Below are 15,369 nucleotides of genomic sequence, written 5' to 3'. Positions count from 1 at the left end.
ACGTGGGTGTTTTGTTATTCAAGTAAGTGTGTGTATTTGTGGAAAGGATTGGAAGGGACAGCGATGAGGTGTGCAGATGGAGAGCAAGAGGGTGAGGACAGTTCCCTGCAGGCAGTCGTCTGCTTCTCAGGTTCTTGCATGTAAACTACAAGGCACTGATTGTGCAATAATAACACATGCTCACATGCTGAATTTCATCACACTGTGACCTTAAAATAACTATATTAGATTATGCACACTGAATGTAAGTGAACATTAGGACTTCCTGAAATTCTGTTCAGAATTCAGAATAAATATTGAGTGATCTCTTTGTGTCTGTAATCACTGATAACACAGACAAGTGTTCAACTAGTCAGGCATCAGGGTTCTGTAGCGATGGAACCTGGCAAAGAGATTTAGTTCAGAAGGGTCTTTTGTTGAGCCTGATCTGCCCACATTAGTTCAAAGCTTGGCTTCTAAAACTTTAGAAGAATCTCAGTTATGTAGTGTGCCAACGCGAGGCTCTGTTGGTCTATTCTTCATTATTCATGCGCTGTGCTCAAGCACACTCACTGTGCATACCAATAGAGCTAATGTAGCATATGCCACATCATGAAAGAGAGCTCTCAAGCGCTCATATTTACACTGCGGACAGCTGCTGTATGAGCAAGATTGGGTTTATTTAACTGGGAAGTTAACAGTAATGGGACTTTTCTTGTTAGTGCACAAAAGTTTTCTTGCAAAAAATAGGAGTATTTTGTGTGAGTATTGGCCTGAATGGATTTTCCTTTTTTATGGGGGAAAGTGTGTATTATGTAAGTTTGAAATTCCTCCAGTTGTCGCACTTTCCCTTCAGCCTTTGTGTCCATTTCCTCTGATATTGTGTTATCAAACGCCTTTCCAGTGATTTTCCAGTCCAGTTTTTCCACTGTTGGGAGGTCTCATGTGACTTTGTTGCTCAGTAAATTAATTTTCCAGGGTGAGAATGATTTCCAAATTACAGAAGCTTTTTTTTAAACATCTGACTAGTAGGAATATAATAGTTATAGTAAATAATTCTTAACACAATATTGCATGTGCAGTCATACAATACTTATTGACCTTTAGCTGCTATTTTAATTGAACAGTGCTTCTGAACATGTTTCTGAATCAGTATTGTTCAGATAAATCTCAAACAACTGAATAATATTATTTGAATAGAGATTGCAGCAATAAACATAACACATATTTTATGTCAGGAAGAGTACATGTACAGAATAACAGGACAGACGCTTGCCTCTTCACACTGCTTTGCCCCAGATAGTCAGCCAACTGCATCCTGTCATGGAATATGTTGAGTTGTGAAATGGCCTGTATATGGTGCCAAATAGATGATTCCCATGGTGAGCTTTCCTTTTAATTAAAGCTTCACTCTCCGAATACATACACATCTGTTTCATTAACTTGCTTGTAATGCTTGTAACACAGTAGGTTATAACGCTGTCATTCATCTTGGAGTCATTCATCTTGGAGATTCTATAGTTCTGCAGATGTGTGGATATGATATGAGGAGACAGTACCCCATTAGGGTTAAATGAGTACCATCGCCTCAGGACTGGGCAGCAAGCCACTGCTGAGGAAAAGGCACCATCTTTTCAGCTGCAGGGAGGCTCTGTGGTTGTTGCTAACAAGCCTGTTTTTCACAAGCAGCACTTGGTTTCTCTTCATCCCTACTGATGGGTTAGAATATCAATATCCTTTCACACTATAGCATTAACATTGCAACATTACTGGTTCTATAAATGTATTAGTTCTCGTGACTGATTCACTTCTAATTACAACAGGTTTCATTTGTTATAATGATTAGTGTCTATGCTTTTTAAAACTGTGGTTTTTCTCTTCCAGTATAAACCACCACTAGAGGTTAATGACCTTTTTGAGGACATCAAAGATGGGGTGAAGCTCTTGGCTTTGTTGGAGGTGCTGTCTGGCCAAAGACTAGTAAGTTGTACTTATGAAGTGTTTTTGCACAGGATTTGAACATTGAACACTGGGCCTGATTCATACCTTTAAGATGCTTTTATTATTTTAGTGATTTAAACTCTCTTGATTTTAAGTTTGGATTTACCATAGGGGAAGAGCCACACTGTCCACTTAAACTAATAAATATGTAAAGGAAGACATGCCTTTTCACCTTCACATTACAGCAAGTCTACATTATATAGAAACTCACAGTCCCATTTATTTCATGGTGTAAAACAAGAAATCTGCATACAAATTTACTTATATCATTTAATATTAATTGTTGAGTCACAAGGATTTAAGAAAAAGTTTAACAAATTGCACAATTCTGAGGTGTGCTGTTGATTGGTCTTTAAAGCAAAGAAATGCTTTTTGAAAGCCATTTCTCTACAGCTAAGCAGTAAAGATATTACTTGATAGTTATCTGCTTAACTTCAGGAGATCTTTAGAGATGACTGATTGATTAAATTCAGTTTGCTGGAGGAAAATGATTAACGGGTGGTTGACTAAATACTGTAAACTCAAAAAATCCACTCAGTTAAATGCGATAGAAAACAATATCTATACATTATGATTATTTTTTTCCAATACTTTATCAGTGACAACTCGATTGAATCAGGATGCAACCAAAACCTAAATAAACAATAAAAAATATAATTTCTATCTTAAGAATTCCCAAGTTTGGATAAAATTGTTGTTGCTCAAATTAAATGTTGGGTTGCTACACAGCAATGGCAGGATCCTAATTTGGAGCTGATTCTCCCCACTGTGAGAAGCTGTTGGCTCATCTCTCTCTCTCTCTCTCGCTCTCTCTCTCTATCTATCTATCTCTCTCCATCTCTCTCTCTCATGAAACACACATGCACACACTCACATACACTGGCCCAGACTCTGATAGGGATTTAGTAATCAGACCTGTCTTGAAACTAACTGCCATGTCATTTGTAAAGCTGTTACTTGGCAACTGATACAGTTGCATATCATGGTGCACACTGGCTGATGCTTTCAATTACTGCTTTCAGGAGTGCACCCCTGCTGGTTTATAGCAGCCAAAAATCTAACACTGACAGATCTCACTGAAGTCGGTTTTACCTCATGTTTTAGAGCACAGATTATACTTATTTCTTAAAGCAGCTTTGGCACTCTCCAGTTAATTTATGTAAGACAAGCCATGCTAATACTCCCACGCCACTTTCATTTTCTTACTGTGCAACTAGCATGATGGTTTTTTAACCAAAGTCAGTGGTTGGAACAGTAGACAAAATAACCACTTGCAGTTAATGTCATACCATGTTTCAAATCAGCAAATGATTGAATGAAGGTATCTTCAGCTTTGTATGATATGGCTTTCTTGGCTAGCTTGATTTTCACTTTTTGTCCTCTCTGTACATTAGCCCCGTGAGCAAGGCCGCCAGCTGAAGAGGATCCACTGGGTTTCCAACATCGGCACTGCGCTCAAATTCCTTGAAGGCAGGAAGGTAAGCATTCAGTCATAACAGCAGTTTCACCGTTTAAATGTTTTGAAGTTATTCTCGTTCACAAATAAATATCATACTATAAAAGAAATTGGCATGTTTTAAAGAAATCCAGGGTATGATTAAGAACTAGTGAGAAAAAGCTGTTTATTACATATTTGTTAGTGCACGTAAGGTGATTCTGGCTATACTACATGCACTATGTTTAGAGAAGCAGCAGATAGAAACAGGACTTCTTGATTATATAAGCCATCTCTAAATCCCTTGGCTCTATGAAGCCTGTGTCCCACTTTCATCTGGGTTCCCTAAGGACCGAGACTTACATTGTTGTGATCTCTCTCCCATCATATGTGCTTTCAGTCTGTGTATCGAGGATCTCCGGTCAGTCGCCATTAAACGCCCTGTGTGATCATATACTGTATGCATTCTTTTCATTTGATGCACGATCTGTACTAAGTAACGCTTGGATATAGCCACTGTTTCTATAAATCAGTTACTACGCTCTTCTACTGACATGCATTTTGGTGCATTTTGACTGGGACACTGGTTACTGATGAGTCTGGCTCCCTACACTACTGAGCTGCTCAAATGTAGAGTTGTGGCAGTTGACAAATGCAAGGTTTGCAGTGTTGTGGTACCTCTGCTGTTCCTTCAGTGCCCAGTTGGACGCAATTGTCTCCTCTTTTCTTTTTTCCCCATCTGGTTCACTTTTCAATGTGGCTGTTTCTGCCTGCCCGCTTTGGCTATATTACAGTACTTAGCTACATCAAAGTCCTGACTTTGATGACATTGGTTAAAGAAAGAAAGAGGCTTCTTTTGGTGAGACTTATAAATAATGAACTTCTGTGAGTGAAAATACAAAACATTCTCCCTTCCAGACTATCTGCATGTGACTTATTTTCCAGAATAATCCTTTGCTTGGCTTTTGTTTCAGATCAAACTTGTTAACATTCATGCTACTGACATCGCAGATGGACGACCATCAATTGTCCTTGGATTGATATGGACGGTTATCCTCTACTTCCAGGTAATACTTAAATTATCACACAGTGCTGATTCAGATGGATGCCAAGAAATACTGCCATTTTTTTCATGTTGCTATGGTCACACTGCAACCTCTTACTTGCCAATTGTTATTGTTGTTCATTTAGATTGAGGAGTTAACCAGCAACCTGCCAGCCTTACAGGCTCTGTCCAACAGCAACTCCTCTGTGGAGAGTGTAGCCAGCTCTGAAACAGGAAGCCCTCCAATGAAGAGAAAGGTGGTTAAAAAATTTCAGGGCAATGCCAAGAAGGCCCTGCTGGGATGGGTGCAGTGCACAGCAGCCAAGTATGTTACTTTCAAATTACCTTTTTGGCCAGATGTTACAATATGTTTATAGATATGGGTGTAGATACAATTTCTATATACTGTATACGCTGCAGTATATATAATGTCTAGGACCTACAAGGCCTGTTACAGATGTATGCACCATAAATTTTTAAGGTATTTCAGTCTTTCATAGGATTTTGCAACAAAAAAAATGCCTACGTATGTGTTTGTCAGGCATCATGGAATTGAGGTGAAGGACTTTGGTCCCAGCTGGCGTGATGGTGTCGCATTCCAGTCAGTAGTGCACGCCATCAGGCCAGACCTGGTGGACATGGAGGTGGTGCGGAGGAGGAGCAACAAGGAAAATTTGGAGGAAGCCTTTGCACTTGCAGAAAATGAGCTGGGTATCCCCCGTCTGCTGGATCCAGAAGGTGCCCTTGACCTTTCCTGCTGTTTGCATTAAATATTCCAGTGTAGCAGACTATTCAGACAAGATAGCAGTGCATATAAGTGTGTAAAGATTGCCAGTATTTTAGACATAAAAGCAGCAAATATACAGTATAAATTATATTAATGATATAAGTTATGAGTGTGTGAATATTTTAACTAAATGTGTGCTGAAAAGATCAGTGAAAACCTCCAGATGATTAATTAATTCTGTGTTTACTTGTGACACTGAGTTTTAGTCTGTTGAAGTGATGCAGTCTGCAGTGGCTCTGCAGTCCTGTCTTCACTAGCAGAGTCGTGATGCTTTATTGCACAAAGAGCTGCACTGAAATGTGATTTTAGGGGAGCTTCACCCTGATCTCTAGAAACATCAGGTCAAGGATGGAAATGAAAGTAGACATGTATAATAGCTGTCAGGCCTGAAGACATTTATCCTCTTGAGTATGTGAAATGCTTGTTTTTAATGTCATAGTAATGGCTCAGTCTTATCTGTGCTTTAATTCTACAGGCATGAGGTCATGTTTAATATATTGACAGGATTTACAGAGGCCTGAAAAACATTTGCTGCCTATGTTTAGATCAGCAAATTTTTAGTGTGAAGTTTTATCCCGTGCGTCAGATAATGTTTGTGTTGCTCTGTAGATGTGGATGTAGACAAGCCAGATGAGAAATCCATCATGACATATGTGGCTCAGTTCCTCAAGCACTACCCAAACCCCCACCACTCTGAGACTGATGGACAGCAAGATGAGGTACTTTGTTTAAAACCTATAATACTATACATTAAATGTGTATTAGGCATTGATACATCGGGGTATTTCTGGAGAACAAATGTCATTGTGTTACTACTAAATACTGTATTAGAATTATTTAACTCCATGTGTTTTTATTTTTTAGATTTGTATAAATTGTTGCCATCCACATTTCCCCCAAATTGCCTAGCGTATCATCATTCATAGAGAATGCCCACATGCAGACATCCTAACAACAGTATATGCTTGATGAAAACATACTTTAACTGCTGCCGAGCTTAATTATTGTAAGCCCGTGCTTGCAATTTTTTTAGTTGCTATTTTTTCACATGAAGCTCCAACGAATCAAAATAATCATAGCATGAACACAGTAGTAATATTATCATCAACATTTTGTTTTCTATCATCAGACTCAATTAATTTCTCCATCTTACTTGTGCACATTAAGCTGCTTCTTGGCTCAATTCCAACTTTTGCACTGTCAGTGCCAGTACTCCAGGTGAGAGCTCAGATCATCAGTGCTGCATGCTTTCTGTTTGGAGTGTATTCCCACCTTGCCCTCATCCCATTTTCCATCCTCTTTGCTTCTGTTTAATAATGCATCTAATGCATTTTGTGCTGTGTTTGCATCTCTTTGTGTGCCTTGCTGCTTTCCTGGATAGTTTGGTCCCCAAGATATAGAACAAATGCTTGAGGTATGTTTCACTAAATTAAAAAAAAATAATCAGAGGTCTGGAGAAGATGCTAGTGTCCATACCCCCTTTCCGTCTACCATGAATTCTAAAATGAATCTGTGTAGAGATGTAGAGGTTGGTTTTGTGTGAAATATGAACACTTTTTCAATTCATTAACTGTGTGTTTTTTCTCTTTAATCTGAATTGATGAGGTGTTTCTAGAATGTCAGTTTGTTGTGAGTTTCTCAACATAGTAGCATGCTGATTTGACAGTTTGTCCCTGTGAAACTAAGCTGCATGTTCAATGATTGTGATAGAGAGAGGAGCGGAAGATGCTGAGAGAGCTGAAGGTGTTTTTAGATCAGCTGGAGAGAGATGTGCTGCGGGCCCAGGGATCAGAGGGAAACCTCACTGACAAATATCAGGTGAGTCAGGCCTGGAAAAACAAAGTTTATTGTTACATAACATTCTGCTTTGACAAAGACATTTATCAACTCGTACCATATGCTTTGCAGGCATTTAAGAGCTTCCATGTACAGTATGAAATGAAGAAAAAGCAGACAGATCCACTGCTGCAGCCAGTCCACAGAGATGGCAAACTGTCTGTGGACCAAGCTCTGGTCAAACAGGCGTGGGACCGTGTGTCTGCCAGGGTAATTGTACTGCGTACTTCTGCACAACATGAATAATTTAGAACCAAGCCACAAAGAAAACAGAATCATATCATTATCATAATTAATCATACCTAAGTTAAACAAAACCTGAGAATAAATAATAGATTGTCAGTTTGCTATTTGTCATTCTTCTTTTCAAATTGCACTGACATAGTGAAAGTTAGGGTTCCTCTCTTCACTGGCTGCCAGTGAAAGTTCAGCAAGCTTTTGAATTAGAGTTTGTTCAGAGGGGAGGAGAGGGGAACAGAGGAGGTTTTGTTCACTGGGCAGTCTGCTCCTCTGGACATCCACAGCTTGTCTAGAATCTTTTGTAGCCTGATTGCTTGCGAACATGTGGAACTGTTTGGATCAGCATAGCCTCCTCTTTGGTGGGATCTTGCTTTGGTAGAGTGGGTATTTTAATGGATGTCAATTGCAGCTGCTGGACTGGCATATCCATTTGGACAAGTCCCTGCCTGGTCCTCTGGGAGTGATTGGAGCCTGGCTTCACAGGGCAGAGATGGCTCTTAGAGAGGACATTCCCATCCAACATGCTCATGAAGAGACAGCCAATGTTCTTCACAGAAAACTGGAGCAGCACAAGGTAACACAGTGGAACTTTTGAGTTATCGTATAATGTTTTATACGGGTACAATACACAGGAAAGCCAATCTGGACATGATTATATGTGATTACATTTTGCAGGAGGTATTAAAAAATTTGGAGTCACACAGGCAACCCTTCCAGCAAATCCACAGGGACAGATCAGTGAATGGGGTACCTGTCCCACCTGAGCAACTCCAAGATATGGCTGAACGGTAAGACCTTTATCAGTGTAATTACTTATTGTCTTGGGAATTAGTTATTATGCACAGTTTCTTCTAAAATATGTATTTAATTAACATCAACTTGATGTTTGCTAGTTCTTTTTTTAGTTAAATAAAATACTTTCTGTGTTTAAGTCTTCTGTACCTTGTGTAAAATCAAAGCAAAAGTGGAATGATTATTGGACATCTGTTTAATTTGCAGGTTCAATTTTGTGTCTACATCATCACATGCACACCTTATTAAACTGGAATTCTGGGAAATGAAGTATCGACTGATGGCATTTCTTATGTTGGCTGAGTCAAAGCTCAAGTCATGGATCATTAAATATGGCAGACGGGACTCTGTTGAACTCTTGTTGCAAACTTACCTTGTAAGTTGACATAAGTGGTGTTGCAGTTTCTGCATTGAAAAGCACTCTGTCTATCAAAGACAATTTCATCTTTTCCTTGTTTTCCTTTTTATTTAAGACTTTTGTAGAAGGCCACAGGTTCTTTGAGCAGTATGAGATAATCTTCACAGCGCTCAAGCAAGCGGCAGAGGTTTATGTAAAGTCTGACAGTTCAAGTAAGAGTTGTTTCTGTTTTATTACCAGTTTGTTTCTTATATTATCTGTATATATATATATATATATATATATATATACATATACATACACACACATTTGTTTGGGCTCATAGTAAACAATCTTATTATTGATTTTATGTTATAGGGTCTAAGACCTGTAACAAAGGTAAGTCCAAAAACAGTCTAACAATCTTTAAAACCTTTGCCTGTCTCCTGAGCCATTTCCAAACGTGCTTTTAACCCCTGAAAAATCATGGTATTGCATTATGCATGAAAAAGTAACAATAATTGCATTAGTTGGAATGCTATTTTAGCACATCTTTGTTACCTAACACACTGTAGCATCAATCAAATGGCTAAATGATCCACTGAATCATATGCTTTTTTTTATTTTTTATTCATGTACATTTGATACCCATTTTTGTTTAACTAAACTGAACTAATGGCATGTTTTACTTTCAGTTGATGAAGCGGAAGGGGTAAGTAAATTCCTCAGTGATGCCACAGCTCAGTGGAAGAACCTGGCTTTGGAGGTGCGAAGTGTTCGCAGCATGCTGGAGGAGGTTATATCTAACTGGGAGAAGTACAGCAGCACAGTGGCAGCTCTGCAGGCCTGGCTAGAGGATGCTGAGCAGATGCTCAATCAGTCAGAGAATGCCAAACGTGTAAGTATAATGACAGACACTAGTATGATAAAATTTGTTGTAATATACAGCTTTTATTTGTGCTGCTAAACTACTGTATAATGTTTTTTAATGGTCACAAAGCATTTGAGACTGTGACTGACTGAAAGTTGTACATCTACTGTACTAAATAGCTATGGTCTTTTGTTTACCTTTCCTCTTAGGATTTCTTCAGAAACCTCTCTCACTGGATGCAGCAGCACACGGACATGAACGATGCTGGGAACTTCCTCATTGAGACCTGCGATGATACAGTCTCACGAGATCTGAAGCAGCAGCTTCTCCTTCTGAACGGGAGATGGAGAGAGCTGTTTGTCAAAGTCAAACATGTAAAGACAATGCCCTTTTGAACAACTGTACTGAGAAAAAAGCTATGATACATTCTGTCAAATCAGCTTTAGTTTTCAAAATAAATGATCCATTTACTATCTTCCTCTATTTCATTATCAGTATGCAAGAGCAGATGAGGTGGATAAGTTGAGGCAAGACTACCAAGATGGGATAAATACCTTAAAAATGTTCATGGATGCAACCAATGAGAAGATGACTGCTCCTGTTCAAGTGTCTTTCCTGAATGTCAGAGCCTTTGTTCAAGATGTTGAGGTAAACAGCCCATACACTAAACTTCTTCAGGTTAGACAGATTTTTCCTCTCTCTTCTTTACAATGAAACATCATTATACTATATATCCCAATCAAATGTAGGAAATCAAGCACAAAGTGCCAGCTATGGAAGCTGCCTGTAAGGCAGCGAGCCGTACTGCTCAGCTGTTGACCAAAGACACTCCACAGGAGGAAGTTTCACAGATGATGGAGGTGATGGCCTCAATCAAAGAGCAGCTTAGCAAGGTATGTGCATGTCATTATACGGTATGCCATCATCCACTTGTTGAACTTCTCTTTTTATGTGTGCATGTGTGTGTATATGTGTGTTCAAATTTGCTGTATCATAACGGAAAAAAGAGCTGCCACTTTTCATTTAAGTGATTGTATGAAATATTTGTATAATATATAGTAACTCGCAGTGAAAATATATTGTTTTATACAAGGATTCCAAGGATGCAGAGTTTTCAACAGAATTTAGTTGCTGTTGTGGCATTAAAGCTTCTGAAAAAATGGATCTCTATTTAATGTCATTGATTTAATCACCTGTGATTCACTTTGACGTGCTGTCCCCCAATCAGGTAAGAGAGAGATGTTTGCCTCTGCTGAGGGAGTCCCAGTCTCTATTACCTCCACTGGAAGAAATGGAGAAGAACATCACAGGCTTCTACCAGGCTCTGGAGAAGGCCAGTCATCTGACCAGCACCCCTGACTCTGAGGGACCAGTAGACTTTAAACAGAAATGCCAGGTAAATAATACGTTTTCAATATGATACCGTACCAATTTTTAAATGACTTTTAGATACGTAAAGAAATTACATAAAATACTGAGGATTGTCATTTGTTGAGAACCAACTTTAGACTGTAAAGCACAGCCTCAAGATATAAATAAACACCTTACTTGTCATTGAATACTACAGGAGCTGGCGACCTTCACTCATAGCTGTAAGAAATGTTTGACAGTCATAGAGAGAAACCATCAGACCATCCAAAAAATAATGAACAGCAGTAAAACCCTCCAGCACATGGACATGAGTCTTCTGCAGAAAAGAGTAGCTGACCTGCAGACCTCCTCACAGGTACCTGGTACCAAACCTCAAGGCCTATTTCAATTCCGTTCAGCTTTTAGAACTGTTTAAGCATTTAAAGATTTACGTGCTTGTGTGTTTAGGCCATGATTAAGGAATCTACAGAGTGGCGGAAGCATGTGGAGGCAAACAGCAGCCTCATGAAGAGGTTTGATGAGTCACGGGTAGAGCTGGAGAAGGTTCTTAAAATGGCACAGAGCTGTCTGACAGAAAGAGGCAACCCAGAGGAGCTGCTCAAGAAACATACAGTAAGAAAACGGGCCTTTGCAAGATTAAGACGGTACAATCATCATAGTTACATCACAGGATTTTTTTGTGTGCAAGTGTGCTGATGAGGCACCCCAAACATCTTCGTTTTTTAGGTTGACAATGACAGATATAGCTGTACTGTAGTGTCACTCATGTATATATAAATACCACAGTCAGTCCTGACACAGCATGGAACAATGCAACAGACCTGTCCTGCACAAAGTGTGATAAGGTCTTGATTTTTTTGCAGGAGTTCTTTGGTCAGCTGGATCAGCGCATCTTGAATGCATTCCTCAAGGCTTGTGATGAGCTGACAGACATTTTGCCAGAGCAGGAGCAGCAATCGCTACAGGAAACAGTTAGGAAGCTGCACAAACACTGGAAGGTTAGTGCCTTGAAAAGTATGATTTTTGAAATGCAAGGTTGTAGCTCCAAGTAGAATATAAAATATTAATATATTTCGAAATTTTTTTATTTAGTTTTAATTACATTAATGAATAATGAAATGTTGTTATTGAAGCTTACACAAAAGTTTTAAGAGTTTGGCCTCTTGCATAACAGAAGCAAATACTTACTTTGAAGATGAGTTAGAATTTTTCTTTTATATTGATATCAGAAAATGTCCTTGATATAGTTTTAAACCCAGCCCAGACCTCTACAGAATTTCTTCTGGTATTTTTCATTTCCCAGGATATTCAGACAGATGCCCCCTTTCACCTTCTGCATCTTAAAGTGGAGGTGGAAAGGAGTAAGCTGATGGTGTTACTGCAGGAGTGCCAAGCGGAGGTAACCAGGGAGAACCGCCACCTGGCTAGCATGGGGAGCGAAAGGCTCATCAAAGAGCACAGGGTGAGCACAGAGTGACTGGCCAGCTGGCTGCATTTGGTGTATTGATTAACTCTGTGAAATAATTCAATGCAAATTCTCTGCTGTGTACCAGCATGGGAAGATTTTGATGAACTTGATCCAAAAGAACTGAATCTCTTCCAGCAAATGCTGTCCTTAGTCAGCAGTGTTTCACATATATTTTTTCACAGTGTATGAAGCATTAGCACACTTATAGTAAAATTTTGCTATCCTGTGTTTGTGGTGTTCACTTCCAACACAACAACTAGGCCTTTTTTAAGGAAAAGGGCCCCCAGTCCATCTGTGAGAAAAGGCTGCAGCTGATGGAGGAACTTTGTCAAAAGCTCCCTGAGGGTGACTCTGTCCACCAGACCCTGGAAACGGCAAGAAAGGACTTCTCTGAAGTCCAAGAGGAAATCGAGAACACCCATCAGAAGTTAATGCAGCACCCAGATAAATGGAAGGAGTATAACACAAGGTGCAATAATTAAGTATTTTGTGAAGTCCTAATTCAATGCTGTTAAGGGGTTATTGTGGTTACAATGCATAGCATAAGGAAAGAGTTGTAGTCCAGCATAGCACTGTGGCAGCAGTAGAAGAATGTGTTGTTCATTAACCAGTGTCCTGCATTCATTACATATCCAGAGTAATCTTGTTTAAATTCTTTCATTCACTTGAGATGAGGAGAGAGAGAGAGTTGAAGTGAGGAGTAGGTTTTGTAATGCATATGGTTCTGATATAGTTCTTTATTCTGCAGACTGCAGATAAAGTAAACACAGCAGTAAACACAAAGGAGTCTGAACTAGATCATTTACAGTTCTTGTAGTCATCACATAACCCTGATGTGTAATTACATCTTGAGGAGGTGCACATTAGCAACAGCAAAACCTTGTAGCTGCTTAACCTTTGAATGTAGGTACCACAGACCTCAACAGAGAAAATTAATCTTTAATCTGTTATTTTTAAGTACTAATAATTTTTATGCAGTTATTAGTGTGTTGTTTGTTGCACACCTGGTAGACAGAGGAGCTTTATGTTACAGATGAGTTCATATTGTAAATTGGATGCCTGACGAAGATCCATGATCGAAACAGTGTGCCTGGAATAAACTCAGTGGTGATAGTGTGCAGAAATGCAACCTTTTCTTTTACAAGCAAATATTCCTGAAATCTTTTTGAGTTTGAATTGAAATTTTCCCTTACCTTACCTGTATGAAACAGGTACGCTGAACTCTCGTGCTGGCTTATATCCAAAGAAAGCCAACTAAGGCTGCTGAGAAACCGAGCCAATGACCCCAGAAAATATGGCCAGGTGAAGGCTACCATCACGGTGAGTTAGCACATGCACCCTGCAGCCCAACTACAGTGACAGTCCCCTCCTCGCCTCCTCTGTGATGCTTTATTTACGATGTGCTACTTGCTTGTCAGTGTCGCTGCTGAGGAGATGAGAGAACACTTTGCGTCAGGTAACTCTTATGAACACATGGCCTGTATCACACTCTTTTTGTGTGTGTGCAGGAACTGAGAATGATGCAGAGCTACAGGAGGGGAATCTTGGCTGGCTGAAAGCCCGTATGGCTGTTCTTATTGAGATCAGTGCTGACAGCGATGCCCAAAGGCAAGCAAGTGCACTTAGCAAGCTCTCTACTGATTTTAAGGGTCTTCTTGCTTCTCTCTTAGAGGTAAGTAAAGCGTTTACTTGTTTTACACATTCCAGACATCATTTTCCTTCTGATAATTTACAGTATATTTTTTAAACAGTGGACAATACAATACAAAAAAATCTAATGTAACAGACCCGTGCACTTTATTAGGGCATTAACACTTTCATTTATAGGTAATATATATGTTTGATTGTACTAAACTGGATATATATATATACCCCAGCATTAATTCATCACGTATGTTTTACTGTATTTTTCTCTGTTATATCTTCCAGGGTGAGAAGATGGTGCTGGCTGTGGGGGACTGTGTGCAGTTCAGGGAAGAGGTACAGACTACTTTGGATGATCTCGTGCAGGGGCAGAAAGAGGCTCAGGCTGAGGTCACCAAAATACTGGACTGCCCAACCGTCAGAGAAGCCCAGCAACTGCTTCTTGTTCACCAGGTGCTCTAGGACATTCAAAAAAACTAAATAAAATGAGAAAGAAATACTTTATTTTGATTGTTTTGAAGAGTTTACTAGTAGGGTAACTTCAAAACTTTTAATGTGTTTCTCATAGCAACTGTTAAAACGCCTAAAACTGAAGAGAAAGGACGTCCAGCAGCTGATCACCAGAGGTCAGCAGCTCCAGGCTGAGGAGGGTTTGGGAGAGACTCTGCAGCAGGACCTGCAGAATTTAGAGAACACTCTCAGCAAAATGGAGCAGAATATGGATTCACAAGAACAAAGCCTTGAGGTGAGCAATGTTACTAAGGCAGTGATTCAGGGGAAACTGTTAGTGAATAACATTTCACGGTGGATTGCTCTGAATAATAACCTTCAACAACAAATTTAGAATTAAGGATGATTTTGCTGTATTTGTGATGTTATGTTTTTTGCAAAATATTAGCAACATGTTATAAATGGAAAAGGTTTCCTTCTGGAAATTGATTAAAAGATGTGGTAAGCTCAGATATGGACAGACTGACTTTTTGTCTGTGCTTTTCCTAACTCTAAAAACTCGAAATGAACGTATAATGTGATCACAGTCATCTTCTGAGCTGAATCTTTTGATCAGTTTAGTTATTAAATTACTTTTACTAGGCTTCCCTATATTTATCATGGATCCTTCTACATGTGTCTCTGCTTTTTGTGTGTCTTGTTTGTATCTTTTCAACCTGCCCAGGGACTGTAAATGAACATGACTATCTTGGCTAACTATTGCAATTACATCAAATTTATGTTAATTATTGTGTCTTATCCCTTAAAATAAAGAATAACGCCTATTAATGGAGATGCAGCATTTGTGGAAAATTCCTGAGCGGACGGTAGAGAGCTCTGATTGATGTTTTCTGATATAAGGAATGCACTGTGAGGCTTTACAGTTCCTTTAGAAGATGATGCACTGAGTCAGTCATCACACTCTTGATGGTGCTTTTAGAGAACATGGACAGGATGGAGGTGGGAGTCGTGAAATGGAAACTTTGTATGGCTTCTCTGTGTTAGGGAGGATGCACTAAGGGTCCAAATAAAAGGTTCTCTGTAAGATGCACGCAGATGAACCTGATTTTTCTG

At 39.4% G+C, this 15,369-nt stretch overlaps 1 protein-coding gene across 1 annotated transcript in view; it reads left to right on the top strand.

Annotated features, from left to right (window-relative positions):
• Nucleotides 1–15,369, top strand: part of syne1b (spectrin repeat containing, nuclear envelope 1b) — an 83,330-nt gene that overhangs the window by 10,116 nt on the left and 57,845 nt on the right. Inside the window, 28 exon segments of the mRNA XM_038729144.1 lie at nucleotides 1,864–1,959; nucleotides 3,375–3,458; nucleotides 4,390–4,482; nucleotides 4,607–4,785; nucleotides 5,002–5,198; nucleotides 5,857–5,966; nucleotides 6,629–6,661; nucleotides 6,958–7,065; nucleotides 7,156–7,293; nucleotides 7,733–7,897; nucleotides 7,999–8,111; nucleotides 8,323–8,491; nucleotides 8,589–8,685; nucleotides 8,831–8,851; nucleotides 9,148–9,350; nucleotides 9,533–9,697; nucleotides 9,819–9,971; nucleotides 10,073–10,216; nucleotides 10,552–10,719; nucleotides 10,891–11,049; nucleotides 11,142–11,306; nucleotides 11,558–11,692; nucleotides 11,998–12,156; nucleotides 12,423–12,631; nucleotides 13,374–13,486; nucleotides 13,671–13,834; nucleotides 14,092–14,259; nucleotides 14,375–14,551. Coding sequence (XP_038585072.1) covers nucleotides 1,864–1,959; nucleotides 3,375–3,458; nucleotides 4,390–4,482; nucleotides 4,607–4,785; nucleotides 5,002–5,198; nucleotides 5,857–5,966; nucleotides 6,629–6,661; nucleotides 6,958–7,065; nucleotides 7,156–7,293; nucleotides 7,733–7,897; nucleotides 7,999–8,111; nucleotides 8,323–8,491; nucleotides 8,589–8,685; nucleotides 8,831–8,851; nucleotides 9,148–9,350; nucleotides 9,533–9,697; nucleotides 9,819–9,971; nucleotides 10,073–10,216; nucleotides 10,552–10,719; nucleotides 10,891–11,049; nucleotides 11,142–11,306; nucleotides 11,558–11,692; nucleotides 11,998–12,156; nucleotides 12,423–12,631; nucleotides 13,374–13,486; nucleotides 13,671–13,834; nucleotides 14,092–14,259; nucleotides 14,375–14,551 — 3,885 coding nt within the window.

Source organism: Micropterus salmoides, unplaced genomic scaffold (assembly GCF_014851395.1).
Source record: "Micropterus salmoides isolate LMB-PRFRI ecotype aquatic unplaced genomic scaffold, ASM1485139v1 Ms_hic_scaffold_19, whole genome shotgun sequence".
Classification (NCBI taxonomy): Eukaryota; Metazoa; Chordata; class Actinopteri; order Centrarchiformes; family Centrarchidae; genus Micropterus; species Micropterus salmoides.
This window is presented reverse-complemented; position numbering and strand designations above follow the sequence as displayed.